Here is a 20417-nt window from a genome sequence, read left to right as displayed (position 1 = left end):
TAAGGGCCTTCTTAGTAAGTTCAGATTACCTTTAGGAGGGAGGGGGCACACAGGCAGGCAAGAACCCAAACACAAATCATTTTTAATGAGGGGAGTAACAAAAGCAAGGACTTTCTAGAGCCCCTATAGATTGCATTCTGGTGTTGTACCACCTGACACACATAGCTCTGAGAACCTTGGTCTCCCTAGGTTGGTTGCCCTGGGGTTTCTCTGACCTTTTGTAAAAGAACTGAAGTGTGTGGAATTATATGATACTAGGAATAACATATAGTTTGATGACTCTTTTTTATTAGAATATACTAATATATTTTGATTTTTTCTTGGTCAAATTGTATTTTTAAGGGTATTTTAAATATGTTAATCCCAGTATTTTTATTTTCCTATAATATTAAATATATATAATATATAAATAAAGGCAAATAAGCATCACTTTTGACTTTTCATTTGTAAATTCACTTTAGAACAGTGTCTTGGAAAAGGGTTATTAATTTTTTTAGTAATTATAACATTTAGTAATCTTATTATGATATGATTTTATTAAACATTCTTTTCTATTTTTATATAGGTCTAAACTTAGTCTTTTTCAATCAAGAATCAGTTTACAGAAAGCAAGTGTAAAGGTAAGTTTTTGAGAGGTGTATTTCACAATTGAGAAACCTTACCTTATATTTTAAAAGTTTGGGTCTTTTGAGAATGGAAGTGGGGTTTTTCTACTTTAGAGAAGCATTTCAAAGTCATTAACCCAGTGAGGAACTTTCCTTCCCAGTGATGGGATTTTTCACCCAGGTGTGGACACTGGACATAGCTTGCTTCCCAAGACTGCTTGAGGGGTAGGTTTGGATGCGTTACAACTCACGTAGTCTGTATATTTAACTCTTAGTCCAAGAGACAAAGTGCAGGGGCTTTCAGAAGCGCTGTAGAATCATTTCACTCAGACTTAGACCTCTGACCAGGCCTTCTGGGCTGGTGCAAGTGAGTTTTTCTGAGGGGCTCTCAAACTGGAGTACCTGTCAAGTAAGCTTAGAGACCAGAGTTTGTTGCCAGGTTCCCCACCAACAGGAAGTTCTTCTGACACATTTGGATTGTTGATTTTTAAAATACTAGTATCTAAAACCTCCAGATTTACCCATGTCTTCAAAAATAAGGAACCTTTATTTAGAACCTTTATTTTCCCATCTCAATAAACTCAAAAAAATATTTTTCAGTTCTGTAGAAAACTTTGGAATTATGTTAAGTATAAATAACAAAGGTTTAAAAATGTTTTCCCCATGTTTTCAGGTACTATTTCATTTCTTAATAGTGAAGTATAATTTTTACATACATGTAAATGTTTTCTCCACATTGTTATTTTTACTCTTGGTGGGGAGCCATTAATTGCTGTTTTTCCATACAGTATCAGTTTGCACTGATTTTTTTCCTTTTATTATTATGTTTTAGTTAAAAGCCCGGCGATCTGAGTGTAATTCCAAAGCTACCCACGCAAGGAATGATTATCTTCTTACACTAGCAGCAGCAAATGCACATCAGGATCGCTACTATCAAACAGATTTAGTTAACATTATGAAGGTAATACAGTTTTAATATCTGTGATAATATTGTTTCATTAAAAACAAACAACCCATGAGCTGGGTGTTGTGTACATAGGATTGAGTATAGAATACTAACAAGGCTACTTTCTATTTCATTAGAATGTGCTCAATATTGGTGACCGACCTTTGTTTTCAAGTAATTTGGAATTAATTTTTAATGTTTAAAGCCAATTCACAGTAAAGGATTGCATTATTCCTTAGACATAGACGATATTTGCTAAATAGTGATTATTGATATATAAAAGATAAGATTGATATATAAAGTGTGACATAATTCTTAAGCTGGGAAACTGCTTCTGAGCTATTTCCTGAGACTCGGGTCTTTAGACTCAGTAAAATATTGAAGCTAGATAGAATCTTCAAGTACCTTCTGAATTATCAGAGAAAGGCTGGTATTTCAGCATAGTTTTATTTTTTGTTAGGTTGTACTGTTATTTGTTATTTTCTGCAAAATATTTTTTTAAAAACAGGTTTTACAAAAAAAGTATATAGTATGAAAATATTTTTATAAAAAGGTGTGCTTTATATTTTTATAGTGTATTGTTTAAGAAAGTCTGAATTACTTATTAACCAGAATTTTGGCTATTTTTTGTTTTTAAAAAAACTTGGATTTTCTCCAAGTGCCATGGATTTTCTCCAAGTGCCATGATTTTATCTTTAGTAGGTGAAATTATGCATTAATATTTGATGATTTTTTGAGTTGAACAAACAAAAAATGCTGGTGGTTATATGAAGATGTCTTCTACTCTGGGTTTTACTCTGAAATACTGAAGATTGGATTACAATTTGTATATCCTGATCTTTCCTCATCTATACTACCTGTATTTATTTTGAACTTTCACAGAAGTAAAGGAAAGGGGGAAGGGGAGGAGAAGAAAACCATTTTAACCCACTGCCAGGCTGCCTCTACTTGCAGGCAGACAGACTCCACTTTGGATTGCATCTCCTTCTTTCCTGTTTTCTTAAGAACCCAAACATTGGATTATTCTATCTTTCTCTTATATTTTCAACACACCACTCTTAAATGTATAGTTCTTAATGACTCTTCAACACATGTATTGCTATAGTTAAATTGCTTGTTTTAGGAAATCAGCAATTAAAAATGGGGTTACAACTGGCGCAGGCAGTCTTTTTACTACAGAGGCTCTGGGAAAAGAGATCAGCTTTATCCAGAAATTACAAGTTTCTTGTTTGAAAGTAAAGATGGAACATTTCCTGAGACGTCTAGCAAAAGGCAGGAATGTTGGAGGATGTCAAACTGGACTAAGAAGTAACTTGTTGCAAAATTTCTTCTTTCCGGGCCTGAGGTTGTAGTTCAGTGGTAGAGTGCTTGCCAAATACTTGTGAGGCACTGGGTTCGATAAAAATAAATAAACAAAATAAAGGTATTGTGTCCATCTCAAACAAAAAAAAAAAAAAAAAAATTTTTTTTTAAATTTCTTCTTTCCTTTTTGTTTATTGCCTGAAATCCCCTTTTCTGCCATTTGTCCTGTTGCAACTTCTGCTGGTTAGAACATAGGTTAGAATAATGAGACAGGAAATTATTTTATATCCAGATGAGAACTCTATGTGCCTTTCCCCAAAGAGTATTGGACATAGAGGTTAAATGTTTTAGCATCTTATTATAGTGCTTCAGACTTACCTGAGAATTGGCCTCTCATTCATTCTAGCATGACTGCTTTAGGAAAATGTATTGTTTCAAACAATATATTTACTGAAGATGATTTTTTGCACAGCATTTGATTCCCTATATCCTGTATATGTCTACCATTAGATCAAAGCTGATAATCTACAAATTAAGTATCCCTTATCTGAAATGCTTGGGACCAGAAGTGTTTCAGATTTTAGATTTTTGGATTAGAGATGCTCAGTCTTTATAACAATTTTTTTATCCCAGTGAATATTTATTTTTAGAGCAGCAAGGGCTATATTCAAAGCACAAAATGGACCCCTGTTACATTTTTCTTCTGTCAATTTCTACTTTCCATTTCTGTGGAAAAAAATGGACAAGATATCTCCAACTGCTTCTTTCTGAGAGAGGAAGAAGTTGGTGGGGAGTGACCTGAAGTCTTTATTCTCTATCAGGTGGGGCGTGGACAGTTAAGGGTACTCAGCATCAGGGTAATCCAGAGTTCCGTGGTTGCCATTGGTGGGTAACTGGACAAGGTATACATAGGGTAGGATCATGCTAGGATAATAGTAAACAAGATAGCAAAGCATTACTTTTTTGTAAACAATTAGCACAAAAGCAGTTAGTATTTCTGCCAGTCTCTGAAAACCATGAAGACAGTAATTCATTAAACCTTAAGGTGTATTGAGATGTCTTACACCCAGACAAAGCAGGTTCCTGCTCAGGAGATGTGAGCCACCTGGGAAAATAAAATGTCTGAAATAATCAGTAAGAAATACAGAGCTAAAGGTTAGAGTTTAAAAAGTGGAGCATCTGATGGGTCTTCCAGTCTTGATAGGAGCTGGAACTGGACAACTGAAAAAGGGGGGAATACATCAAGGGCAGGGATAAGGTTTTAATGGGAGGAGTCTTATTTGGTGCTTCCTTCTTGGTGTGGTAGGTCTTGCAGTAAACAGGTTGATTGGTATTTGACAATCTGCACCTATCTTCCAGAGGCTGTCTGGCTCCAGCAAGTCACTCCCCTCTCCAGAGCTGAGTTAGAACTTGAGCAGTAGGTTAGGCAGGGGGCCATGTAATCAAGCATTCTCAAACCAGTGTATTCGTACTGGGAGTTCCTGATACCAGGCTTCCCTGCCTAATGGCTCCACCACCGCTCAGTTTATCCATGGCTCATAGATGGCTCTTGGCAAAGGTGGGATCTAACGTTCCATTGATTTGTAAGTGGAGGCCGTTTAAGACTTTAGAAACATTAGCAGAGTTGTTAGAAACATAGACAGCATTTAGTTGCTAAACTCTGTCACATTTAATATGCTTAATGCCAGTTTTTATTTTTCATCCAACAAGAAGCCATGACTTTTTAAATGCTAGAAACAGTACAAATTTCAAACCAAGATGTAGTTACCCTTTTGAAACACCAGAAAAAGGTTCTGGCTTTCAGATATATACATTGTTAATTCTATTGTAGCATTTCCTTGCTTATAAGATTCTTAACTGTTATTCTCCAGGGCTCAGACCGCATTTTCTCTTAACACATTTGCTTGTGACATGACCAATTCTGTATCCTTAGCTTCCTTACTTGTTTCATTAACCTCTTCCTCTTCACTCTTTTCTTGTACCAGTTGGAGTCTGTGTGTTTTTTTCAATGTTTGAGAAAGCTTCACCTTGAACTGTGAATTTCTCAGCAGCTGCTAAATGTGCTTGCCGAGGTAAAACTTCAATCTTGGCTTTCCCAAAAACTATATAGGTATCTGGATCTGGACTCTTACAGACATCTGGTTTTGTGATGACAAAGAGGATATTCTTAGATATTTTGGGATATTCATTCTAATAACCCAGCCTACCAAAGACCCAGTTTGGACATAGATTTCTGTGCCTTCTTTTCACTTTCTGTTTTGCTTTACTGACTGATTCTTCATCGATAGCATTTAGTTTTTATAATGGCACAGGTGTCCCCTACCATGAATATTTTAAAATGAGCTAATATTAGCTTAAACAGCAGCAAAACTAAAATCTTAGTCTGAGGGTAGCTTCAGTGATAAGAGTGTGCACCAAGAATGTAGAAAGCCCTGGGTTGAATCCTAGCACCACTTAAGCAAACAAACAACCCATTTTGTTTTGTGGTATAGGGAATCAAACCCATGGTCCCATGCATGCTAGGTAAGTGCTTTACTACCGAGCTATATCTCTAACCCAAATCCTATGTTTTCAAAATTGAATCTACACCAAAAGAAGATGTCCTTCAATAAACCAGGAAAAAATACCTTATTTGGGGGACCTGTGCTCTGCCAAAAACAGAGAAAGTTAATGAACCTGACCAACTGTCAGATTATTAGGTGTTCTTGAACTTCTTTTGAAGTCCCCATGCTTGTTTTTAATCAGCATTAGGTAGATTATGCTTCTAATTTTTCATTTCATGAAACATTTTAGAGTATTGATTTAATATAGAGGCAGAAGATCCTTAAAAACGTAGTGTGACTAACTTATTTCTTCCTCAGGCTAATTCTGTGGGTCTGCAGTATTGGAAAACTCCCATCCATCACTCTATTGGCTTCCATCACTGAATTGACCACAGTTTTGGGGTACCTTATTTAGAAATGCTTATTGTTCTGAGTAGATGTTAAGGTGATAATGCCCTAGTTAGAATCTTTTTAAAAATTATATGGACAGTTTAGAAGCAGAGGATTTTGTATTGAAGACTTAAGTACCAGAGTTTTTTCTATTGCAAAGCTGATCTTTGGTCTTGGGTTTGGAACATATTTCATCTCCTTCTGCCCTCTTAGGCACCAAAACAATTGATTATTCTATTTTCTCCATATAGTTCTTAAATTCTGCTGCTATATTGACAATTGTTGGGATCTTGATGATGATACCTCATCATGTCTGTCTTGGAGTTACACGCCACTAGTTGCCCTCTGTCTGATGCTAGCAAGTTGTCCTGAGATCTCCTTTTGCCGTCCCCTCTCTGGATCTTCAGCTTTTTGTATCATATGTCTTTTTTTTTTTTTTTTTTCTTAGTACCTTCTTGAGAAAGGTATAGAAAGTAAGCTTTTTTGAGGTGCTGTATCTATGACAATGTCATTATTCTGTGCTTATAGTTGGGTATACAGTTAAAGGTTGAAAACTGTTTTTGCAAATGTCGGAATCCATAATCCATTGTTTTCCTGTTTCCTATATGGCTTGAGAACTCAGAGCCATCCTGCTTCTTGGATTCTTGTATCTGATTTCATTTTTTGCTTTTCGTTTTTAGAAATTATGGACTATTCTTAGTATACCCTTGGATTTCTTGGATTACTTCTTCCCTTTGTTTTTCTCTTTCTGGAACTCCTTCTATTAATATGTTGAGTCTCCTGTTCTGGTTTTTAAAATTTCTTTTCTCTCTTATTTTCCATTTTTGTTATTATGCTCTATTCCTGAGAAAATTCTTCAACTATTTTATTGAACGTTTAACTTTTTAAAAATAGTTTTATTGTCTAATTATTCCTTTTTGTTCCCTAAATCTTCCTTTTTTATACAAGGTTTCTAAGGAATATGACTATATATTGACTTTTTAAACTCCAGTGCTATCAGTAATACAGTTAACTTTCAAGTTACTTCTGCTTGTATATGCTTATATGGTATCTGTCTTAGTTTGAGGTAGGATTTGTCAAATTGGAGCTTCACTGTAGGTAATCTGGTAGACCATTTATGGGGGAAGCCCCAGTATTAATATTCTTAGCTGGTTCCTCTTGAACTTGTCAAACCCCACCCCACCCCTTCACCCCCCTTACCCCCCTCACCCTACCTCCCCTCACCCCACCCCATTCCATCCCACCCCACCCCACTCCCACTTCACCCTACCCCCCTGCCCAATATACACACCCTCCCTGTGCTGTCTTCTGAAGTCACTTCTTCAGATCTCTTTCCTTGGGTTGTTTTCTGAAGAACACTTCCCTGACCTGGTTACTCCTCCCAACCATGAAAATGGTTTATCTCATCTTTGTAGCACTTAGTATAGTTGCAGTTTACTTAGATCTATCACTACGTGATGAGTACCTTGTCTCCCATTTACCTATACTTTCCATAAGGATAGTGGTTGTTTGTTTTATTAGAGATTTTATCCTTTCTACCTAGTTCAGTATATTTTTAATGCATGAGAAATGTTTGTGAACATTTGAACATACTGAACAAATGAATGAATAACCAATCTTGTTTTAATCCTCACATGATAAATCATTTACTTCGTAAATGAAGAAATTAGATAAAGCTTGAATTCAAATCTGGCAAGTCTAATAGAAGGGCTGGTGTCACTAATTCTTTACATGATGCTGTTTCTTTGGACTTATTTCTTCTTTTTTTTGTTAAATGGAGCATTGTCTTCCTCTTTTGGCTTCCATAAGGAGCCATGAGATGATGAAAGTGTTTTTGTTCATTTTGAAGCGTGGTATACAAGTTACATTATTTTTTTAAATAACAGAAGTTCTAGCCGGGCCTTGTGGCACATGCCTGAATCTCAGTGACTTAGGCTGAGGCAGAAGGGTTGCCAAGTTTTAGGCCAGCCTTGGCAATTTATTTTATTTATTTATTTATTTATTTATTTTTACAGCATATTTGAATACTTTATTAAGCACACTGGGATAACGAATAAGGTGGAGAAAAAGTATAAGCTTCATCTTTACAATTCTGTTGGTGAGGACAGTCAATTAAAATAATCATTGTGTAGTGTTATAAAATCAAAAACACAGGGATTTTTGTCAAATGGCTAAAATATAGATATTAGCCCTTAAACTTGTATGATATTTTTGGAGAATTTTTAGCTAGATTCATTCCTCAGTGACTTGCAATACCCTGGTATGATTATTAGGGCAATATTACAATTACTATGAGCAGAGAACTTGATACTTGAATAAGTTCAAAAGATGACATAGCAAACAATGAAGACTAGAGAGAAGCTGAATTTCATGATTTTACATTTATGTTCCCAGTTTTAAATGACATTGATTTCCATCTTTAATTTCATTTTGTGTGAAAATTGTGAGAATTCAAGATTCTGTATAAAGTTATGTGTATGATTTTCACCTTTGCTTACTGAAGCTTGCAAAAAACACAAGGACACAAAAAGACTGAAGGGTGGGTAAAGAGAAAGCTTGGGGAAATCAAAGGTTGAAAGTCGAATGCTAAATAGATTAAAGGTTGAGGAAGAAGAAAAATGTCAGAGAGCTAATGTATTACAATTTTCAAACTAAGATATAATATTCAAGTCCTGATTTAAGAAGCTAAAGAACACTGGTAGACCTACCCAAGTTCCATATATGCTGAATGTTTGTTTGTTTAACATACACAATAGTCCATTTAATCAATAATTTTACTTACAGCTTTCAAACATTGGCAGTTTGGAGACCATGTGACTCCTATTGAATACCTCAAACCTTTGTTAGTTAACATCTTTTGTCCCTTCCTCTAATGCTTCTCTTCCAACATCGCTATACAGTGTTCTAATCATGACCAGATATTCTAAACACTGTCATTGTTTAGAGACTCAGGCACAGCATATCTATACCTCCTGGTAGCAGGTAATCCTCAGCCATACCAGTGCTTTCTTAATTGCCATTCCCAAACAAATAATCTCTAGGGAATTCTATTTTGGCATAATAAATGTATTTATGGGTTCCTTTTACTTCTTCCAGTAAATGCTGAATATGAAACCAGCCTTGGCAATTTAGACCCTGCGTCAAAATAAAAGGGCTGGGGATGTGGTTTAGTGTTAGAGTACCATGGGTTCGATCCCCAGTATGCAAAATAAATAAAAGAAATTCTAGTATATTTTAGATAACTCTTGTTTTCTTTTGTTCGTTTTGTTTGTGGGAAGGAGAGTGTAAAAGAGACTTCAGTGCTTGGGAGTGAGAATGGAGCAACTATTTAGGTGCCTAGCATTATAAGATACTACAAGTGCTTTAAAAACCATTATTTATTTAGTTTTTATAATATATTTCCTAATAAATTTATTTATTAAACTTATTTAACAGATCAACCTCAGAGACTCAGTGACATCCAGTTATTATATTATAGCCAGGACTTAAGGTCTCGGTGTTCTTTCCTAGACACTCTGGTGTTTTCTTACTCCCATACCATTCCTTGTTAGTAAAAAATAATATAATAAGCAGTAGTATATAGTGAATATAGTAGTATATAGTGAATATCATGAATTTTGAGAGAATTATAGAATAAAATTATTTGTTGAACATTGCACATTCTCTCCTGTTCTAAATATTCTTAAAATGATGATCATGTCTCTATCTAAATATAAATATTTGGACAGCTTCCCCAAGGCATACTTTTTATTCCTTAAGCAACCATTGACTAGAACAGATACTAAATATATATTGCTCTGTGTCTGTATATTGTCAGGCTAGTGTTCTTTTTTTTTTTTTTTAACTTCAAAGTAAAATAAATAAAAATCTATTGCTAAACCATGGACCTGAGATAACCAGTTTAATCAGATCTATAGAGAGCAACTTAACTGGCTGCTGGAAAATGAGATAGTTGTTCCTTAAATGTTCTTTTGAATAACATGATCTTATAAAATATTTTTCTTTTTAAGAGTTCATACAATATTTTCTTTGTGGTTTGGATGAAGAAAAATAAGGCACAGTACATCAGAGTAGGAAAGATAGCATTAGTCAATCTAATGAAAGACTTTAAAAGCTTAATAATATTGGGAGCTTATTTCTAGACAAATGTTTTTTGTTCTCATTGAAAGTTAAACATGTCTGGACTAGTTGATAATTGGGCAAAGTAATTAAAAACTTTATCTGACATATAATATCTAGAAAATATGATAATTTGGCGTATCTTTTGCAGACTCTTTGGGGGGAGTAGTCAATAAAGAGAAAAATATTATTGGTGTTCAAGTCCCTTTTCTGGCTTTTCTAGCTAAGCATTAATTATTCCAAAAAGTCTTCCTCATTCATATTTAGATTGTATAGCTCTCATCTTTTTTATTTTGAGTTCTGGCTTTTCTGGTATCTCTGCCATCTCTAGCTGGTATACTTCTCTTTCATCTAGTAATACTTTTTCACTTAATGAATTAGCATGGAAGTCCCCAGATTTCAAACTTGGCTTTCTGCTTCTCTTGTTTTACATCCTTTTTGAAAGTCCCTTTTCTTAGGGAGAATAATCATTTGCCCAGTTTCTGCTAATACTATACAGTTCTTAAATATGTCTGCAATCTTATCCTTAACATTATCCATATTTATTATGCTTTATCCATCTGTGGCAGAAACTTTTCTAAATTAGAAGCAGTTCATTTCCTCCCCCCCTCTCCCCATGGTTTCCACCAGTAATCACCCCATCCTAGGAATCAGGTGATGAGTACTCTCAATCTAGCTTCCAGGGCTTAGAAACTGTAATGTCCAATAATGGCAGTCCTTAGGTACATTGTGACTATGTAAGTTAGTTAAAAATGAATAAATTTTGGGCCCAAGGAGGGCGAAGCCGTGGGATTAGGTTGAGGGGGCAGGCCCAAGTGTGGACGAGGCCAGGTGGCTGTTTTGAGGCCCTACTGTCTCTTGGCATTTGCCTCTTCAGTCCTGTCATCTCTGCAGCTATCACTACTAGAGGATCGTCTGCCCTTTGCTGCAGACAGACAGACAGACAGACACACACACACACACACACACACACATACACACACAGAGCAAGTAGTAGTTGAATAGGAGAAGAATGGCGTTGAAACAGATTTCCAGCAACAAGTGCTTTGGGGTATTGCAGAACATTTTGAACATGACAGTGTTGATCTGAACTGCAAAAGGAAATTTTCTGTCTACTTACCACCAAAGGCAGAAAGTAGAAAGTGCCCTGTACTACATTGGTTGCCTGGTTTAATTTGCACAGAACAATTTTATATCAAAATCTCGTTATTATCAGGCTGCCTCAGAACACAGCCTTATCATTTGTTCCCAGATACCAGCCCTCATAGCTGTAATACTAAAGGAGAAGATGGAGAGCTGGGGTGTCCGCACTGTTGGCTGGGTTTTATGTGAATATCACTGAAGATTCTTGGAAAAGTAACTACAGAATGTACTCTTAGGTAATGAAGAAGCTTCCCAAATCATAAATACCAGTTTTTCAGTGGACCCCCAGTGGATGTCTATTTCTGGCCACTTTATGGGAGGTCAAGGAGCTCTAATTTGTCCTTTGAAAAATCCCGGAAAACACAAAACTGTGTCAGCATTTGCTCCAGTTTGCAACCCAGTGCTGTGTCCATGGAGCACAAAAACCTTTAGTAAATATTTGGGAACAGATCAAAATAAAGGAAAGGAATATGATGCAACCCATCTTGTGAAGTCCTGTCCAGGTTCTCAGTTGGACAAGGGAAAAATGACCAGTTTCTTCTAGATGGACATTTACTCCCTGATGATTTCATAGCTGCCTATATAGAAAAGAAAATTTCTATTGTTTGTAGATGATAGGAGGGCTATGATCATAGCTACTCCTCCATTGCAACCTTTATAATCAATCATTATGCAAAATACCTGAATGCATGAAAAACTTCTGATAAGAGAATCTCTTCAGGATTATAAAATTTATAATAAACAGAATTGCTGAGGAAAAACATTTTGAAACATTGGATTTCATGGTGCCGAAAGAACTTCATTCTACACTTGAATCTCCTGAATAAATATATAAAATCTGAAAAAAAAAATAAATTTAAAAATTCTTTTTACTGTCACAGTAGCCATAGTTTAAGTGTTCAGAAACCAATGTGGCTAGTGACTACCATATTGGACTGTGCAGATGTATTTTCATTGTCTCAGAGCGCTACTGGACAACAGTGCTTTGGAGCTTAGTTTTTACTTGTTTTTCTTCCATTGTGACTTCTCCTGTCCACTATCAACCCTACTGACCATTTTTCTTGATAACTACAGCTATAATTACATTCTGTTATTTCAGGAGTAATTCCATTTTCACTTGTACTCTAGACCTTTATTTATACCTTATAATAGAACAGAAGTTGGAAAACATTTTCTATAAAGGGCCAGATAATATATATTTTAGGTTTCTGTGTAGTAACCACTCAACTCTGCATTTGAGTTTTTACTTGGTGATAGGCGCTTGATGATACAAAAATGAATTGGATATGATCCATGCCATCAGTGAGCCACAAATAAGAAGGTTATGATTCTCTGGAGCAGCTCTCCAGGGGCTTATGGAATATGATACAGTAGATCCTTTTCCTGCTATATTGATCATATTATGCTTGGCTCCCTGAGACACAAAGAGAGTCTTTTGCCAGTCTTATCAAACTTCAAAAACAGTTGTTTTAAGATATTTTTAGAAGTCAAATATTTTCAGACTCCTATGTGGAATCTTTATACATAAAGCAGATGAAGGGGAAAGCTATTTGGTTGTAAAACTTGAGAGCGTGTTCCTCTTTGTGTGTGTTTCCCACTCCTCTCACCTGCCTGTGCCACTTCCCTTACTTCTTTCTGTGGTTCCTGAGGTGTTGTGCTGAATACTACAGTTCCTTGAAATATAGTTTGGAAACAAATGTTCTAAAAAAGGATATTCCAACTAACAAATTTCTTGTAAAATTTTAAGTTTTATCTAGATGATCTTCATTCTAGAGTTTACCAATTAATCTTTTAAAAATGTAAATTAGAACCTAGTAATCTATACCCTGCAGTGGCCAGTTCATCAGAACAGGCTTAGACATTGTAGCTTGACTCTGAGTTGAGTATCTTTGCTGGAGAATCAACAGTGAGTGAGGGATACTGAAGCTGAGCATTCATAGAACTATTTAAGAGAAGCATATAGAGCTGGGGTTGTAGTTCAGTGGCAGAGCACTTGCCTAGCACATGTGAGGCACTGGGTTCAATCCTTAGCACCGCATAAAAATAATTAAAGGTATTGTATCCATCAAAAAGAGTAATATATAGGGTGACAAGAGTAAGAACTTCGAAGAAATTAACTTGTTTTAAAAAATCTGTTTTGGAGAAGTATAGTTAACATATAATAAAATGCAATGGTATGTCAAATCCATTTCATGCATTCCCACTTTGAATCTCTTACTTCCTGTGTTACTACCAGCTAGAGAAAACTCTTAAAGGGCTAGTGTGATTATGTTAAACCTACCCAGATAATCTTTTTTTTCTTGCCATTTATGATAACACAATCACAAGAATGATATCTCATCATATTCACTATGTTTTTTGTGTGAATCTGACTACTCTAAGTATCTCATATAAGTAGAATTATGATTTATCCTTTTGTGTCTGGCTTATTTCACTTAGCGTAATGTTTTCAAGGTTCATCCATGTTGTAGTATATGTCAGAATTTCATTATTTTATAAGGCCGAATAATATTCCATTGTATTTACATACCATGTGTTATTTATTTATCCACTGATAAATGTGCGTTCCTTCTGCCTTTTAGCTATCGTGAAAAATGCTGTATGAGCATGGAATACGTATTTTGAGTTCCGATTTTCAGTTCTTTATACACACACACACACACACACACACATATGTATTTTTTGGTAGTGAGAATTGAACCCAAGAGTTCATGTTGTAGCATGTATTACTATTTATTCCTTTTTATGATTGAATAATGATATACCACGTTTTATTTACCCATTCATTAGTTGGTTAACATTTGGATTATTTTTACTTATTAACTATTACCTATCTGTCTCTTTATTCTCATCTCAGATCTCTCCCTTTACTCTTTACCCTTCAATGAGTGACTCTTTTTAGTTTCTCAACCATACCAATCTCTTTCCTATACCAGTGCCTCCTCACTATCACATTCACTTTTTTTAATTAACTTTTATTTGTTCTAATTAGTCATACATAACAGTATAATGCATTTTGATGCATCATACATAAATGGAGTATAACTTCTCATTCGTCTGTTGTGCATGATGTAGAGTCACACATCTACATCAGGTCATGTAATTACATTAGGTCATGTAATCATATGTGCACATAGGGTAATAATGTCCAATTCATTCTACTGTCATTCACATTCACTTTCTTAACTCCTGCATTTTCCTGTAGTGCTTGGAATCTAACCCAGGTCATTACATACACTAGGCACACTTTCTTAAGTCTTAGGGTTCACACATAGTTCTAACCTATTTCTGTAGGAAAGCCTTCCTCAAACTATATTAAATACATTCCTCTATTTTATATTCTCCTAGCATCAGGTTTTTTAATACTCTTCTTAACTTGTAATTGTATACTTGATTATATTTTTTTTGTTTTACCTCCTGCCCTTAGTATGCTACAAATTCTTAAAAACAAAATTGTGTGTTTTCTGCTTACAGCTGTATTGCTTGAGCTTAGCATAGTACCAACATATGTATCTGTTAAGTATATTAATGCATGAAATCTATTTGTGGTGAAACCTATCAACAGTACAGAGTTTTCATCTAATCCACGTTCTGTTAAATCTTGTTCACAATCAAATATAACATACTGCCTAAAGAAGAAAAGTTTTAAAGCAAGGCAAGTTTTGTTTGATTCCTGATTTTATCACTTAAATAGTTTTGTGAACATAGGCAAATTATTTCCCTTCTGAAAGCCTCAGATAACTAGTATATAATATGAAGCTGCTAGTAAGTATCCTAGTTGCTTTGGGAGTATTCAGGGAGGTAAAGTATAGTAAGCATTTCTACCTTGACCCGGTATACAGTAAGCACACAATAAATGTAAAAGTTATTATTATCATATTATTATTATAAGGTGCTTAGACATTGATGAATTCAGAAACTGCGTTGAGAGTCTACTAGTACCTGGTACTCTTCTGAATATTTAAGATATACCAGTTAAACAAAGACAGACTTAATAAAAAGTACACATGGAATCACTCTGTATATGTCAGGTGCTCATCTAAACTATTTACTTTCATTAATCTACCAATTTTCTGTGAATAGATACTATTATCATTATCCCTATTTTTATCAAAGAAGTAATTGAAACAAAAAAAGATAAGTATCTTGCCCAGGTTACACAGGCAGGCAGGCAGTGACACAGCTGAACCATGGATTAAACCAGCCTACCTCCCATGTACTTTCTTCTAACCACTTTGCAGTACTACATTTTGTCCAGGGTCATTTCCACTAATGCCTGATGAATGAGGATATTTCATTTCTTTGGCAGATCTACAGTCTAGTAACTTTAAATATTTAAAAAATAAATGAAGCCAGGCATAGTGCACACGCTTGTCATATTAGAGACTCTGGAGGCTGAGGCTGAAGGATTGCAAGTTCAAGGCCAGCCTCAGCAACTCCATGAGACCCCCAGCAACTTAGCAAGACCCTGTCTCAAAATAAAAGTTAAAAATAATTGTGGAATTATGGATGTGGCTCAGTGGTTAAGTGCCCCTGAGTTTAGGCCCCAGCACAAAGATAGATAGATAGATAGATAGATAGATAGATAGATAGATAGATAGATAGATAGGGTCCATTATGGTCTCATTTTGTTTTGACTTTTATTTAATCTATGATGACTCCTGATCATTACCTCCACCTTTTTACATTGTGAAGGTATTTGTTCAATCATCTTTTCCAGAAGTTGATAGGAAGTCATGTTATCTCTGTCATTTTTATGTAAGGCACATTTTTACTAAAAAAAGTAAGGGGAAAACCTTAAAGTTTATGCCCTAGTTGACAATGATTGAAGGAAGAAAATCTCAAAGTATAAATAGAGTCATCACTTAACTTATATAAAATATATTCTGTACATTTTCCCAATTTTACATTGACTGCCAACAGCCTATACCAGTGATTATTAAGTTGTGTTTTTTGTTGTTGTTTTTTTTTTGTCTCAGACCTCTTTATACTCCTAAAAATCATTGAGAACCCAAGGAACTTTTATAGATGTGGGTTTGCTTAATGATACTTACTGTGTTTGACATTTAAATTGAGAAATCTTTTAGACACAAGAATGCCTGGGTACAGATTTCACTAGCTGTCAGAGTGTCTGTGTCCTCACCTAATTTCAAGCCTCTGTAAAACTCCACTACGTGCTTGTGAGAGGATGAAAGTGGAAAATGCAGATGATGTCTTAGTATTATTATGAAAATAATTCTGATCTTGCACATTCTCCCAGCTGTCCCTTGTTCTCACATTGGGTAACTTCTGCCATATACTAAATAATGTTATTACTGTCTTCAGCTGGAAGAAACTACTAACACTAAAATTGAAGATTTGATTGAATGTTTCAATAATAGTACTTGTTAAGGACTACCTAAATGCTTTAGATGCTTTTAGAGATGGAACAGAATCAGCTTCTTAATGCAGAGAGCTTAGTATTTACACATTGAATTGAAATGCAGAGGACAAAGTGTTAAGTGACATGCTCTTACTTTAGTACCACTTGCAATTTATAAACTGAGTTGCATAATACCATAAGATATATTTGACTGCTTGTAATTCTCTTAACATATGATTAAACAAAAACAACAGCATATTTAGAGATATTAACTTTGCATTTTGTTTAGGGTAGCTTACTTAGTAACTTGCTGGAAAGATTTAGGTAAATAGAGAGCAGAGAATATTGCTATTCTCAAGTCACTTAATATTCAGTTCTCAAAAGTGTTTATTTCTCAACTACACATACTTCCTGTACTTAAAACAGGACTAAATGCACAGTTCAAAATGACCTGGAAACACCTAGATATGATATACCCATAGAGCAGCTAAGAATTGGAAAGGCAGAAGCTTTGTATTTAAACTGGACATTAAAGAAGAAAAAAAGGGTCCAAAGTTATTGTATTGAAGATGAGAAGCACCAAGTGAGCAGTGCTAAGACACCTTCTTTATGTGTGTAGTACCTCCCCATTCCTAGGTCATCTTGTATCCACTATGCGACCAGCCAAAAGTGCTTTAGATCAAAGGTAGGAAAAAATGATGACAGAAGTGCTTGCACCTCCCTCCCTAAGCACACTTTACTCTGCTTTGACCCCCATGTTTCTGTTTGGCCTTCATATAACTTGGGAATTCTTATTATCAGAGTATATTTCAAAAGCAGGGATTCTTTATTATCCTCTTCTTTATATTATGCTCTTCTCCCACACCTACCCCAATATTATCAGGACAGAACTTTTTTGGTAGTTACAGAATGGGGGATAATATTTTTATTGGAAATCTTTGCAGCTTTAAAGGAATAGGGATGGCAAATTGATTTTAGTTTATGTGCCTGTTGTAATAAATTAATGGCAGCTTGTTAGTATACTGGGCCAAGAATTATTCTGAGATTCCCAGGCCAGCCCCATTAGCAATCGTGGTCTTAGCTTCTGTTGATCATCATGCGATTTACATAATCTGTAGATCTCAGTTGAAACAGGGACTGACTTGGATTGCTCCTTTCAGGAAACACAGAAAGTTACTGGGAGCAGATTCTTTGAAATGGCTATGTGCAGTTTATTGCAAGCAAGCCCATGTTTAGTGTGCCCCTGACTGTGACCGTGGGAGCAAATCTAAATTAACAGTCTTGATTGTTAATCTCAGAATGGGCTGCATCTCTCTGATGTATAAAGACTGTAGAATATATGAAATGGAAGAATAACAATTAAAATAAGATTAAGATTTCAAAAATAAGTGAAGAGTAGTGATAGAATTTTACAGACTAGTTAGGCCTATGAATCTCAAGTGGCTGGAGCCTCCCAGCTTCTAATAGTAGAAAGATTCACAACTCATGTACATACATGCAAAGGGTTACTATGAGCCTGCATCATATCCTGTAGAAGTGCTGAAGCAGAAAAATAACTGGACTAATCAAGTCCAGTACTCTTACTTTCATAGATGGCATCCAGGCTACTTGTTTCAGTAGGCTAGAATGTTCTTTTATAAAAATAAGATTCTGAATTGCTTTTTTTAATCAACTAAAAAATTTATTCCTTAGGGAGATTTGGTTGAAGATAGTTTTACTTAAATTTTATCACTTTTAAGTGATTATACATAAAACATGGAAGATTTAAGAGACCATTCTCTGAATGGTGGGAGTTTTGTTTTATATTGATTTTTTTTGGGGGGGGGAGGGCATTACTGGGGATTGAATGCCAGGCCCCTATACCACTGAAATACATCCCCAGCCCTTTTTATTTTTTATTTTGAGACAAGACAGGGTCTTGTTAAATTTCTGAAGTTGGCCTTGAACTTGTGATCCTCCTGCCTCTGCCTCTCAAGTCACTGGGATTACAGGCATGTGCTGTCTGAGAGCAAATTGCAGACTTGATGCCTCATCATCTCTAAATACTCTAGATGTTATCGCCTCCAAGCAAGGCTATTCTACCTAACCATCCACATTAGGAAATCAGCATCATTATATAAATATCATCCAGTTTACATATCAAATTCAAATTCTACCAAATGTTCAAAAATATCTCTTTCTGGTTAATTCAATTGCATATCTCTTTAGATTCCTTCCATCTGGAAGAGGTTTGTTTTTTTTAAAGTTTTTTAGTTTTTATCCTGTCTTTCATAACTTTGACAGTTTTAAAGTATACAGCCTCCAAATCTGTTGGGTGCCTCTCAGGCCATGCATTCTTGGCAAAAATATCTCAGAAAAGATGCTGTGTCTTCTCAGTATACCATATCTAGAGATGTATGAGTGATATAATCACCTGTCTCATTCCTGGTGATGTTACTCTTGATCACCTAGTCAATTTGGTATCTTCTGTGTTTTCTTCCACTATAAAATAATCTTTTTTTCCTATGTAATCATGTTATATCTGAATGTGTTTCCCAAAAATACATAGGTAATGGTATTCGAAGGTAGTCTTGGGGAGGTAAGTAAGTCATGAGGGCACAGCCTTCATGGTAGCTTTCATGCCTTGGGAAGGCCTGAGAGAGAGACCCCTCGCTCTTTCTACCATGTGAGGACACAATGAAAAGGTGTTGTCTGTGAACCTGGGAGTGGACCCTCACTAGACACTGAGTCTGCTGATGCCTCCATCTTGGGCTTCCCAGCATCCAGTAGGGTGAGAAGTAAATTTCTGTTGTCTATAAATCTTCTAGTTAATGATATTGGTTACACAATCCAAACAGACCAAGAAATAATATTTTGTGAGGAAACTGTGCCAATTGTATTCCTCATCAGACCTCCACCTACCAGCCCTAGCATACTTTAAGTGAACCCTCCTGAACTCAACCACTTTTATGATGGTTACCAAATAGTAATTTTCTATTTTTCATCATTCCTTCTACAATATTTAGTTGGAACTCTACTATAAGGGAGAAGTTTCTTATTCTCCCCCTCTCATCCCTTCATGCATTCATTCATTTCTTAATCATTGTGTTCATGGATTTCTATTTTCTTTCATGGATTGAAATTTGTTTGTCTTATTATTTATATTTATGTTCATAGTGTCCCATACACAACCAACAGGAATCTCTTTAAGCTGACTCCTGTCCTTTACTGTGTTCCCATCATTCTTCCTTTGTGGTCTAAATGTTCCAGGCTTATTGTGTACTTTTCTTATACCATTTCTGGGAAATTATTTATGTACACACTGTGATGTTATGATATAAAATATATATTTGATCTCTGCACACATGCCACCCAGGTGTTTAAAACCCTTGAGACAAGGGCACTAGCACAATCTTTTGTTCTTGTATTTGGTCTTTTTCCCCAGTTCCTGACACAGAACTTCTAAATCTTTTTCTTAGGTAATGGGAGCATCATTTGTTCCAATGAGACCATTCTTGGTGGGCTCGCTCCTGGATGGCCTCAAGATAGGAGATGGTTGCCCAGGGAACTGGACCATAATTAGAAAGTTGGAACTTCTAGCCCAACTTCCCTGGAGGGGAGAGGAGCTAAAGATGATTTGGTCACCAGTGGCTAATGATGTAATCAATCTTGCCTATATAATGTAGCCTCTATAAAAACCCAAAGGAGGGGTGGGGGTGTAGCTCAGTTGGTAGAGTGCTTGCCTCACATGCACGAGGCCCTGGGTTTAGTCCCCAGCAACACACACACACACAAGAAAAAAAAAAAAGGAGAGAGTTCAGGAACACATGGATGTTCCTGGCAGGTGGTGTGCCTAGAAAGGACATGGAAGCTCCACCCCTTCTCCCACACTTCATCATATACATATCTTTCATCTAGCTATTCATCTGTATCTTTTGTAATAACTTTTCTAATAAATGCATAAATGTATGTAAAGTATTTCCCCAAGTTCTGTGAGCCACTATAGCAAACTAATCAAACCCAAGGAG

The 20417-nt window shown here is 35.7% G+C and overlaps 1 protein-coding gene and 1 pseudogene across 1 annotated transcript in view; both read left to right on the top strand.

The window, feature by feature from the left end:
- The window catches only part of Fchsd2 (FCH and double SH3 domains 2), a 239774-nt gene that overhangs the window by 117617 nt on the left and 101740 nt on the right, over positions 1–20417 (top strand). Inside the window, exons 7-8 of the mRNA XM_027942853.2 lie at positions 566–620; positions 1438–1566. Of these exons, the coding sequence (XP_027798654.1) occupies positions 566–620; positions 1438–1566 (184 nt within the window). The remainder of the gene's footprint in view (positions 1–565; positions 621–1437; positions 1567–20417) is intronic.
- On the top strand, positions 10915–11741 carry LOC114098614 (S-formylglutathione hydrolase pseudogene; annotated as a pseudogene).

Source organism: Marmota flaviventris, chromosome 9, assembly GCF_047511675.1.
Source record: "Marmota flaviventris isolate mMarFla1 chromosome 9, mMarFla1.hap1, whole genome shotgun sequence".
Taxonomy (NCBI): Eukaryota; Metazoa; Chordata; class Mammalia; order Rodentia; family Sciuridae; genus Marmota; species Marmota flaviventris.
Note: the sequence above shows the minus strand (reverse complement) of the source record. Positions and strands in the feature narration are given on the sequence as shown.